The sequence below is a fragment of the Glycine max genome, chromosome 12 (genome assembly GCF_000004515.6).
Source record: "Glycine max cultivar Williams 82 chromosome 12, Glycine_max_v4.0, whole genome shotgun sequence".
In the NCBI taxonomy this organism is placed as follows: domain Eukaryota; kingdom Viridiplantae; phylum Streptophyta; class Magnoliopsida; order Fabales; family Fabaceae; genus Glycine; species Glycine max.
This window is the reverse complement of record NC_038248.2, coordinates 9,718,088-9,730,390: the sequence shown is the minus strand read 5'-3', so window position 1 is coordinate 9,730,390 and position 12,303 is coordinate 9,718,088. Positions and strand designations below refer to the sequence as shown.

Genomic DNA, 12,303 nt, shown 5'->3' with positions numbered 1-12,303 from the left:
AAAATAAATCCTGGTTTTATTTAGGGCAACCATCATGCTTATTTCAAGTTCGCCTTTGTTTCATGAAAGTTTAAAGAAAAGGTTCATCATACTCATGGTCATCCATTATGTCGTTCTTCAAGACTTGAAATCGACATTTAATATGAGAGTGGGATGTGGTGATGTTTCCTTATTTTGTGATAGATGGCTAGAAAAGGTTCCTATATGTAAATAATTGGATTATCTTAATGAGAAATGTTAAGAATACACTCTCTAACACACCTATTCAAACATGTTCTTTATTATTGGTTGAAATTTATTGAATAAGATAAAATTTGGTGGGTCTCACATTATATTTAATGACTCTCCTGATTTTGTAATTTTCAATAAATTTTAATTAATAAAAAAAAGTGTATTGGAAAGAGTATGCTAAAGAATATATTTCTAACACTCCTCTTTTGTTCATATTAGTGATACTCAATTAAGAGTTAAGGATGACTTGATTCATGTACTAGGCAATGGCAAAATATTGTCACTCCACTCCCTCTTGAAAAATAAATTGCTAAGTGTTGTTCTTGATAATACTAGGCATGACACCTTTATGTGCGGGTTTAATTATCCTCGTCCCCACAAATGGTGACACAAGTTTGGGTTTAGATTTATAAAAATCAAGGACAAAAAATTAAAATCCAACCCATCCTCATCAGGTTTCATCAGGTTAAGAGAAACCTTGGAAAACTCATCTCATATTTTTTTTATATTTATTTGTTAGATATACTTTAAATAAATCATAAATTAAGTTATTAATTACATTTTAATTCAATAAATATATATATATATATATATATATATATATATATATATAAATTAATAAAGAATAAATAATGCAAAGATATTTAAGAATTAAATGATCTTTTTAGTTAAATGTATAATTATTAATTTTATTAGTACTATAATTGTAATCTTATTTATTTAACTATCAAAATAACTATTCTATATTTTAAATAATTATATAATAAACTAATTACATATTATATAATTAATAATTATATATTATGTTATAATAAAATTATATATAAATGTATAGTTATATTATTAATAATTATAAATATATACATAGGAGGTCAGAATGAGGGTGGAGTGGTGGCAGGGCGGGAAGTGGTATATCCAAACCCCACCCAGAATTTTTAAGTCAAGAAAAACTTGAACTCTGACCCCAATCCCAATCAAAGTGAATTTTTCTTGTCAAAGGAGTAGGGTCGGATAGATACCCACAAGTTCGATTCTTATTGTCATTCCCAGATTCCACTGATGATGTTGTCATTTGGAGTCAGACTTCCACTGGGATCCATTCCATTAAATCTGTCTATCTTTGGTTATCTGATGTGCTTGTTGTTCATTTGTCCTCTCCAAAGACTTGGGCCTGCATTTGGAATATGAAAATTTCAGAAACTTTGAAACACTTTTTTTGGTTACTTCTTCATGGTAGCATATGAACTAACCATGTTTTCTTTAAGCGACATCTTTCTTTTGACCTTTTTGGTAACAGGTGTGTCTTGGAGGAGGAGACTATTATTCATCTTCTTCATGATTGCAACAGTGCAAAAATTGTTTGGAGAGTTCTTGATATTGATGGTGCCAACAACTTCTTCATTTCTGCCGTCAAACAATGGATTTCCGAACAACTTTCTACATCTAATGGAAGCTTATTTGCTTGTGCTTGTTGGTGGATTTGGAGAGCTAGGAATTCAGGTCTTCAATGACCAGGTATGGTCTCAGTGGTATATTTTAAACCAGATTCATGTTTTGCATTCCATCATCTTGCCTGAAGTTGCAGTGTCTACTTCAACGAATCAACACATAATGTTAGTTGGTCCCCACCGGAGGTTAATTGCATTAAAGTGAATATTGATGGTTTTTCTTTAGGCAATCCTGGTGATTATGGTTTTGGAGGTATCCTTCGTGATTCTGGAGGTCAATGGCTTGTGGTTTACTCGGGTTTTTGTGGTCACACTACCAATGTTCTGGTAGAAATAATGACAACTTATCAAGGTTTGTTCTTAGCTTGGAACTCTGGGTATAGGCATGTCATTTGTGAATCAGACTCCATGAATGCTTTGAATTTGATCAACAATCAGAATTCTGCTTTGCATCCTCATGCGCCCCTCATCAATCGTATTCGCTCTTTCTTGGATAAGCCTTGGACTCTCTCTTAGATAATTTGAAGATTTACAATCTTTGTCCTCTTACTCTTTTGTCTTTTGTTTTGGCAGATGTCGTAGGCATTTCTTTTCCAAGGTTGTAATCGGTCTAGTTTGCTTTATTTCTCAGTAAAAAAAAAATGCAACATAAATTTACACAAATCAATATTAATATAACTTTTTAACATAATTATTTTAAAAATAAATAAATTTATCTTACATAATAAATCATCATTAAACGAAAGAATATTATTTTACACTGTCGATTTATAATATGTATTTCTCTAAAATATATTGTATAAAATTGAGTATTACCAGCAGTTCTCTTTCGGTTAACCTTGGTGATCATTAGAGCTAAAAAAATAATGAATCTTTATTGATCCTCAAAATGAAACGAAAATAAAACAAAAAGAAGACAAAAGATTAATAAGATTTCAAGAATATCAGTTCATCCTCAAAAGCAATATTAGTTAGTGTATTATTTTTCTATTTTATGAAAAATATTATATAAAAAATAAATATATTTAATATTTATACAACTATTTTCTTTTTTAATTTTAATTAAGTAAAAGGATTAATAAAAAAGATTTTGTAGGAGATTTGAAAACAAGGTACATATTTCCACGTGTCATTACACCATTGTCTCCTTGGAAAAAAATGAAGAAATTTTTTCATTATCAGAGAGCATGGATAAGCTTTGTTTCTGCAGCAATTCACAAAAGCCTCTCACTCTCACTTTCCGTGACCCAAAGCAATGCTGCAGATGCATCTCTGCCTCTGAATATATAAATTTTCTTTTCACTGCTATGCCGCAAAACTTCTGATCCCACCGGCCACCACTCTCTCTCTCTCTCTCTCTCTATATATATATATATATCCCATGGCTACTGTTATTTCTTCTTTCTCTTTCTCCACTCTCACTCAATCTTCTTCGCAGAGGAACCTCACCACACTCTCTTCCAATTCACCAACCTTTCGCTTCCGCGTTGGTTTCTCCTGCCTCAATGTTGGAGTTCGAGCTTCCAATTCCGCTTCCAAAATGGTCGTTCGTTGCTCCTCTTCCGTCGCAGGTTTGTTTGGTTCCCCACTGAGTGTGGGGGACAAAAGGGTACAACTTTATACGTGTTTTCAGCTCTTTTCAGCTTTATGAGAAATGGGTAGTTTTCAATTTTTGTTTTTTTAAGGTTTGGAGTTGAAAAATTGATTTTTTATTTATTTATTGTAGGTGTCTATTTTTGAAATTTGGTGTTGCAACTTGATTTTTGAGTGAGAATTTGTTTTATGGAGATAATGCTGCAATTTAAAGTGTGATTGATGAGATTTGATTTGAACCTTGTTTTACAGTTTCTTTTGTAATCAATGAAGGTAATTGCTTGCAGCTCTATGTACAATTGACTTGAAAATTCTCTTGATTGATGCCACCTTGTTGTGTCAGTGACATTTTTTGTGTGAATGTCGAACTGAAATTCTTTTGCAGCTCTTTCTTGCAAAATTGAATGTAATTTTAAATTTTAATATTATCATCGGATGATTTGGTTTTCAATTTGAAGATGCTGTTAGAATTACATGTTGAGGGCTTAATTCTGATAGTGAGCATGTGATTGTAGTGTGTCTAATGGTGTGAATTGTTCCAAATTAGGTTCCTTTATTGTTCTAAGATTCATAGCCAAATGGGCAAAATAAATAAAAGATGAAATGGAATCTTGTTATCAATAGTTGGTTATGGGTTATCTACATACTTGATCTGCAGAACCTCCAACTGTTTCTGAGACAAAGTTAAATTTTCTCAAGGCATATAAGCGACCAATTCCTAGTATCTACAACACCGTGCTGCAGGAGCTCATTGTCCAGCAACATTTAATGAGATACAAGAGATCGTATCGCTATGACGCTGTATTTGCCCTTGGCTTCGTCACTGTATATGAGCAACTCATGGAAGGGTATCCAAGTGATGAGGACCGAGATGCCATCTTCCAAGCATACATTCAGGCATTGAAAGAAGATCCTGAACAATACAGGTTAGTAGAATTAATAATTTGGCCTTTTCTTCCCCTTCTCAAGGGTTCCTATTACAAATCTTCTACTTAATGATCAGGAAATGGAAACTAATGGGACTAGAGACTATTTCGCATCAATTCACCAAGAACCTAATGCTGTGCTTGGGGGGCATTTGGGAGATTCTAAACATGATTTTGAGTGTTATGAAATTTAATCTTCCCAATGATAAGTAGAAGAGTGAATTGTTTTTCATGAGATCTGTTGAATACTTAATTTCATCTCAGGAAATGTACCTGAAGCTGAAGGAAAAAGTCGTTAGCTGAAATGCAAGGAGAATTATGTGTACTCTGTAGATTTTTTTTGTTATATCAACTGATTTAGAATAAATTTCAATTTTGAGAATTTTTATTGTTCATCAAATGATCTTTTATATTTCCCACTACAGAGTAGATGCAAAGAAATTAGAAGAGTGGGCTCGGTCTCAAAACCCAAATTCGCTATTAGAATTTTCATCTAGAGAAGGAGAAGTTGAGGGTATATTAAAGGATATTGCAGAAAGAGCAGGAGGAAAGGGGGACTTCAGTTATAGCCGTTTCTTTGCAATAGGCCTCTTTCGTCTTCTTGAGTTAGCAAATGCAATGGAACCAACAATTTTGGAAAAGGTTACCCAATTCATTTAAGGCATCATGATATATATTGATTTGATTTAATATATTATATATTTAGTTTATACAATTTGAAGTTTAAACTTCCAAGTCTAGTTCTCATTTACACCAGTTCAAGAAAACTACGAATTCAAGACTGTCCAACTTTTTTAGATGACCTTTTTCTGGCCTTGGTCTCATTGATAATGTAAAAAAATGATTTCTCTATTTTGCTTCTACTGAAATAATTGCATTACTCTATGACTTGTGAAGAAGAATACTGCATCTTTTGTAATAAACATTTAGGATGTTAACATCATAGGCAGCAAAATCACAGATAAAACTAACAATATTGAGCATAGGAGATGATACGACAATGGCATTGTGGAGGATGCATTTAATATCATGATTGTAAGTAAAACTATCTATTTTCCAATGCATAATAACATTTTGTATAGGATTATTTATCAATTAATCTCTGGTGTCAATTCAACAGCTCTGTGCGGTTTTGAATGTCAACAAAAGAAGTGTGGATCGGGACTTGGATGTGTATCGTAACTTGCTTTCCAAATTGGTTCAAGCTAAAGAGCTTCTAAAGGAATATGTTGACAGGTAAAACATCAGATCTTTGCATCTTGCAATGCTATTTAGTTGTTCTCCCTGCTCAGGAGTTTTCATCCATGATATAAATCTATGACTGTAGCATTTAATGATTTTTTATCCACAACAAACCTTGTGTCTGCAGCTCTAAATCTACCTATTCTTTAGCAGTTTAGCCCATTAAGTCCATGGACACATTTTTCTAAATGTCCTTTTTTATAAAAAAAAATGACATCACAAACATCAGGGCAACATACTAAGAATTTTGGTATGAACTTCTAATTGAAATTTGAGGTGGTTTTACACAGCCTATTTATTAGGCTCTTAAGTTTTAAGACAGATTTAACATTCTATTCTAAATATAATTTTTAGAGAAGTTTGCAAACTTTCAAGTAATTCACCGAGAACATTCGCATCATGCTGACTTTTGAACTTTGTGGTAAATATATTATGGTCAAGTTATTTTTCCTGATACCAATTTGAGATCGCATTTGCTCAATAATGCTTCATGTAGCCTGCATTTAATACCCTTGTCCGTTCAGTAGTCAAAGTCTTTGGATTCCTTAACCTGTTGTTCTAGTAGATGTTATAGTTACCTTGCTTATTGTCCTCAGCAAGATCTTGATTCTTTGAAAATAATCTTTTGCTTCAGGGAGAAGAAGAAAAGAGAAGAAAGGGCTGAACCACAAAAGTCTAATGAGGCCATTACACAACAACAACAGTTTTCTAGCCTTTAGTTATGGGGTTCCTTTGGAATGATCACCTTGTGAAGATTTGGTCTTGACTTGCTTTTTTTTTTCTGTTGGTCTTTGGCATGGTAATCAGAGTGGGGCACTTCTATCATCATGGTTTTGCCTACTGTACTTGGTGCACTTCTTTCATGGTGATCCAGCTAAATCCTGCTTTATGCTCAACCACAATTTACCTGTCCAACACAGTCTTGTGTAATCTTTTCTTACATGTATTTTTTTTTTTCCATCACACGGTCGAAGATGTATTTTTTAGTTCTCAAATACATGCCCGAAAGCATATGTTCTGGTAATTGAAATTCTTCATATTTCAGCATCTCCCATTTTCTGGGGTGGATGTTTAGTTCACATCCATGTACAAAATAAGGTTTCACAACCAGAATAACAGTATACAAAAGCATTTTAGATTCATGAACAAGACTTTATTTCCTTCTTAACTTGCTGGACTATCTGTTTACACACTTAAACCGGGAAATATGAAGACCATGGTATATTGGATAGTCACCTAACATATGTTTACCACAACTTTACTTGTAATATTGGTTTAATTGGATTTTGATTGCCAATATTAGCACAGTAGTGACGTGTTCGGCACGCAGCTTGCTAGCTGTTCTGGTAAATTATACCATCTCATTCTCATATCTTCTCATATCTTTTAATGTTTAAGGTTGTTACACATAGATTAAAAAATATTTAATAGAACTAAAATTTATAATATTTAGATTAAAATATTCTTATGTAATACCGTAATTTTTTATACTTGTATCATTAGTAGTGGGTATTAAATAAGGGTATATTTGAGGGGAAAAAATATTAATTAGACTTTGAAATTCTAAAACATCAATTGTTTTGGAAATAAAATTAGAAGGTTAAAACATAAAAAAATATTAAAAGAAGGTATTAATTTATAATGGAACTTCAGTCACTACGCTAAGAATCCTCACTGGCCACCAAAGCTGTATGCGAAGTTAATGCAACAGTTCCTTCGTATACAATTATGGTGCAATTGTAACATGTGACAAGTCCGGGGACTGAGAAGAGATTGAATTTACTTCTAATCAACAATTTTTTACAGCACTAAGCACATGCACTAACTCAACAACCTTTCTACTCAAGTCTTCCAGAATCACGCCAAAACCAGCCCTCATACACGAAGTCTACTTGAAATCTATGTATTTCAACTGCAATTATTGTTTCCCAATACAGTTATCATGTTTGCGGCCATAATGCTGCTAGAAATGAACAAATCGGTTCTCACATCGATAGAATCCACAAATATTTGAAGGGGTTAACTACTAATTAGTATAAGAAATCTCAGCCGCATAACACTTGAATGGATTAATAATGAAGGACTAACTATGCTGAGAAGCATCAACCTCATCTGGGATTCTAAATGTATCGGCTGCACCGAACTTCCGAAATTCCTCTGCTACAGAGTCTTCTTCATCAGTGTCATCTTCCTCATCCTCATGGTGTGGTGATGAAGGATCATACACACTTTTAGACTTGCAATTATGAGTGGATAGCATGTTGACCTGGCCAAGGTGAGAAATCTCAACAACAACAGTATCATCATCAATTGGAAGAGGTTGCTTCCAAGGTTCCCCATCAATCCTCATGAATGTATGATCTGCTGCACCTTTGCGAAACTCAAACCGGATTCTGTGTGCCTAACTTAACAAGGAAAAAGGCAAATAAACACTGGTTTGTATTGGTGTATTTGAATTTTTTCTACAATGGTATAAATTCATGAGTCAACTTTGGAAAATAATTATAACGTCATTTTGATTTAGATTAAAGGAAGATGCTGGAGCTTGAGTAAAAAACTACAAAAGCAAATGTGTACCCAGTACCCGGTAATTTATCATATCACATACCTGAGCAAGACGAGTTCCATGTCCTTTTGGAGCAAGCAAAACAAGTCCATGCCATGCATTTCTAAAACCAACAACTTCTAGAAGGCCATCATCTACAAATAGTGGTGTCAAATCTCTCTGTATTCAATCAAGAAACCTTAGTTTTCTAAGAAAAACAAAAAAAAAACTTACATGAAAGTATCATATTCAGTAGTTACCTAGTACTTAATCTCAAAACCAACAGGTAACATATATTTTGCAAAATAAATATAGATTCCAGAATTAGTATATGAAAATTACGTCACTCTGCTTCCTCCTATTTGGTGTACCCCATGGATTGAATCCACCAGAAAAGCTGGGCAAGTTGAGACATACAATTGACTGAATGCTGTAGATATAATGGAAAGTGCCATATTAGGTGTTATTCAAGTAAACAAAGGCAGCATGTAGCAGAAAGCAGAGCAGAGGAAGAAAAAGTAAAATATTATATTGAATATACTAATAGCCTTTTATAAAACATCCATATACAATAAGTTTCCAATGTGAGAGACAATAATCATTCAATAATCAACAATAGCAACAACCATAAAAGCAATGTTCTGAAAAATGATTATAAACATTAATTGATTGTCACTAGAAAGTTTGATCCTTGGCTAGTTGAAAATGCAGGAGTTTTTTCAATAACCCTTTTTTTTTTGTAATGTAGAATTTGTGCGTTTCCCCTAAAGATATAGATAATATATAAAATGATTTACCTGGGAGGTATTTCTAGGTCTTGCCATTCACCATGTCTTTTCATGAATTTTACTTTTGCTAGTTGTGCTATGTTCCTGCATTAGATATCAGATCATATTTACTTGAGTTGAGTAGACAGATGACAAGTTATATGCTGTTTAGTAGGTACAAATGTATGCTACCTAAACTGGCATACAAAACAAAACGTTCAAATTGCTAGAAATGCTTTGAATCTCCTACACCAAGCACTGTTAAATCCATCATATATTTGAATTTTACAATTTAAACAGGGAAAAAAAACACTTGGTCATAAGGACGAATTATGAGCTATTCATGAAAATAGCTTGAATAAATTAATTTACATTTGATTGTCTTGAATTTTCTAAGCGATGCACTAAAAAATTATCAAGTACATGGATAAAAAGAAGCTTGGGAATTTAGAAAAACTAAGCATACCCTAGAGTTAAGACCTATAAGAAAAAATAGTAAAAATTAAAATAGAAAGAAGATGGCTTAGTAATATATAGTCAGAGCATAGTTATAGGCTTCCAAGTGTCAACAAGTAGATTTCAAATATTCAACTCTAGAACATATTGCAGGTGTGAACTTATTCGAATTTAAAATAGAATGAAGCTTGGAATCCAATATTTCTTTTTCCTTGGTAACTGATGTAGTAGATGTCCATTATAATTTTAGAGTGAAAAAAGAGATTATGAGTTATCCATTTCATGTCAGTTTTGCTGATGATACATTTAATTTTTTAGAGACTAGTGCAAATTACAGAGTGTTGTCAATTTAGATTGTGATTTTTTCCATGTAATTAATGTAGCAGAGGTCCATGATGATTTTTAGAGTGAAAAAAAAGATTATAAGTTGTCCATTTTATATCAGTTTTGCTGGTGAGACATTTAATTTTTTAGAGACGTGTGCAAATTGTAGAATATTGTCAATTTGAACTGTGATTTTTTCCTTGTAATTAATGCAACAGACGTCCATGATAATTTTTAGAGTGAAAAAAGAGATGATGAGTTATCCATTTCATGTTAGTTTTGCTGGTGAGACATTTAAATTTTTAGAGACGTGTGCAAATTGTAGAGTGCTGTCAATTTGTGTGATTTTTCCCTTGTAATTAATGCAACAGACGTCCACGATAATGTTCAAAGTGAAAAAAGAGATTGAGTTGTCCATTTCATGTCAGTTTTGTTGGTGAGACATTTAATTTTTATAGACATGTGCAAATTGCAAAGTGTTGTCAATTTGGAGCAGTACTTTTTCCCTTGTAATTAATGCAGCAGATGTCCATGATAATTTTCAGAGTGAAAAAAGAGATTATGAGTTGTCTATTTTATGTCAGTTTTGCTGGTGAGACATTTAATTTTTTGAAACAGTGTAGTGTAAATTGCAAAGTGTTGTGAATTTCGACGGTTATGTTACCATTCCATCTACTGCAGTAGAAGTGGGTAAACTGAAAATTGCTAACTTAAATTTAAACAAAAAATTTATTTCATTACGAAAAGTGATAACTGAAAACGGACATAAGACACTACATGAAAACCTCAAAGCATAAATAACTAAGACATGAATGATCCGTAGATAACCAATCCCATTTGAATATTGTTTCATGGGATTGAGACATGTTACTTCCTTCGAGCCCGAAAGAGGAGTCAGTATCACTATCATGGTTTTTGACCCAACAACTCTCGTATTCATTTGATAAGTCCTCAACATTGGAGGTTGAGCCATGTTGGTTGCTTGGTGGGTTATTATTGTCACAGATTATGACAAATAACTCCACAAATGATAGTGATGGGTTGTTGTAAAAAATGTTGAACATTTGTTGAACATCAGCATCATCTCGCAGAATAAAAGATGTGTGCATATAACGTTGTCTTGAGTCAAATATAGGGCACCTAAAGTTGAGATGTTGCATATGTTGTCGTGATTCAATGTTTAGTTTTTGGTGAATAAGTTCAAGCAATTGTGTAAAGGCTATGACCTTGTAGAAGCACAAAATTGAAATAGAAGGTCTTTTTCAGTGCAAGGAGAAAAAAGACTGCAAAGAGTCGTTCCGTTTCAAGCATTTTTTAAAACTATGATCAGTGGGGTCTTACTGAAATAGAAGGAGATCAACGGGGTCTTGATCTAAGGAGAAAGAGGACTGCAATGAGTCGTTCTGTTTCAACTCGCATTCCTACTGAGATGGACGAAGACGAAAATGAACGGGAAAGTAGTAAAAAATGTGGAATTTGTCGACAACATGACTATAACAGAAACAATTATCCTAACATATCTTCATCTTAAGTTTTTCTTTAGCCAAATGTGATTGTTTAACTATTTTATTAATAATGTAGTATAATGTTCTTCTATAAATAAATTGCTAAACAAAAAGTGTTATCATTTTTAATTAAATCTAATGACAAAAACAAACAAATTATATTTAGTAAAGTAATAACATTAAAAGTTTTAATTTTTTTTACTAAAATAAATATATTACTAGAAAAAATTCAAATTTTTTTAAAAAAATATTCACCTAAAAAATATCTTAAGTAAATTAAATAATATAACAAAAAGTAATTATTTTTAATAATATCATTTTCTTATTAAAAAAATTAATTTAATCAACTCTTAAAAAAATTAATATAATAAAAAAATAATTTCAAAACCAATTAAAAATATATTTATATAATATAATATTTATATTTTCTAATAATGTAATTTTTTTAAAAAAAAACTCAAGCACGAAAGTCAGGGTGACCAAACCCAACTTCCTACCGGTAGGCAAAGCTAGTGTAGATTAGGAAAAAAAAATTTAAAGTGGTGTATTGTGGGAATTTATAGGAGAGAGAGTGTGCATATTGGTTAAAAAAAAAAAAAAAAAAAAAAAAAAAAAAAAAAAAAAAAACATCTCGGTACTTAAATAAGTAACCTAACTCATTTCATTTTAATTTTAAACAATTCAATTACTTTTCTCTTTGTACATTTTTATTAACAAATATCTTAACTCATAACTATTTTATTTTTTCTCTTATATTTAATACAAAACAAAACAAATTGTGAATAATAATTGTTCATATAAGAAACTTTTTTTCAATTTTAAATAACTCAAAATCACATGTATCACATTAAGGTAATACTCCCTACATTTCAAAATATATGACTCTTTAGAGGAAAAAAATTATTTCAAAATATATGTACTTTTACAAAACCAATGTTACATTAAATATTTTTTAAGGCTATCCTTAATAAATATTTAGTGATAGGAAGAGTAAATAAGTCATTAATTAGAAAGATAAAGTGTATATTAGGAAGTTACATGATATTTTCTTTGAAATTTAACAAATTAATTATATTATTTAATAGTTGTAAAAAAACCTTAAACTTATTATGGATGCTCTAATAAACCTATACTCTAGTCTTCTTCTTTCTTCATTAAATAGTAATTAAAACTATTAAATCATCAGTCATGGGCATTTTAAAATAATACTAGAGGACCTAATTGAACTATTTAAAAAAAAAACCTAGAGGACATAATTTGAACTAC

The 12,303-nt window shown here is 31.7% G+C and overlaps 2 protein-coding genes across 3 annotated transcripts; both read left to right on the top strand.

The window, feature by feature from the left end:
• The first annotated feature begins 1,152 nt into the window (after positions 1-1,152).
• On the top strand, positions 1,153-2,140 carry LOC102659636 (uncharacterized). Its single transcript, XM_006592348.3, has 2 exons — positions 1,153-1,746; positions 1,906-2,140. Exons 1-2 carry the CDS (start codon positions 1,462-1,464, stop codon positions 2,008-2,010), a joined length of 390 nt encoding a protein of 129 aa, XP_006592411.1. The 5' UTR covers positions 1,153-1,461; the 3' UTR covers positions 2,011-2,140.
• A 689-nt stretch (positions 2,141-2,829) lies between these two features.
• Positions 2,830-6,589, top strand: LOC100792508 (protein THYLAKOID FORMATION1, chloroplastic). Of its 2 annotated transcripts, none has more exons than XM_003539843.5 (5): positions 2,830-3,250; positions 3,931-4,198; positions 4,624-4,840; positions 5,319-5,434; positions 6,075-6,589. In XM_003539843.5, the coding sequence occupies exons 1-5, from the start codon at positions 3,061-3,063 to the stop codon at positions 6,157-6,159; spliced, it is 876 nt and encodes a 291-aa protein (XP_003539891.1). In that variant the 5' UTR covers positions 2,830-3,060; the 3' UTR covers positions 6,160-6,589. The 2 variants fall into 2 exon arrangements, with proteins under 2 accessions (XP_003539891.1, XP_006592410.1); XM_006592347.4 differs by having other exon boundaries at positions 2,874-3,250; positions 3,972-4,198.
• The last annotated feature ends 5,714 nt before the right edge of the window (positions 6,590-12,303 follow it).

What these genes read in the sequence shown, in the direction of transcription:
- LOC100792508 (XM_003539843.5), top strand. Translation starts at nt 3,061, where the DNA reads ATGGCTACTGTTATTTCTTCTTTCTCTTTCTCCACTCTCACTCAATCT. An exon ending in TTGCTCCTCTTCCGTCGCAG is followed by an intron (nt 3,251 to 3,930) that starts GTTTGTTTGGTT and finishes CTTGATCTGCAG; the next exon opens with AACCTCCAACTGTTTCTGAG. An exon ending in CTAAAGGAATATGTTGACAG is followed by an intron (nt 5,435 to 6,074) that starts GTAAAACATCAG and finishes CTTTTGCTTCAG; the next exon opens with GGAGAAGAAGAAAAGAGAAG.
- LOC102659636 (XM_006592348.3), top strand. Translation starts at nt 1,462, where the DNA reads ATGGTAGCATATGAACTAACCATGTTTTCTTTAAGCGACATCTTTCTT. An exon ending in TTCAGGTCTTCAATGACCAG is followed by an intron (nt 1,747 to 1,905) that starts GTATGGTCTCAG and finishes GTTTTTCTTTAG; the next exon opens with GCAATCCTGGTGATTATGGT.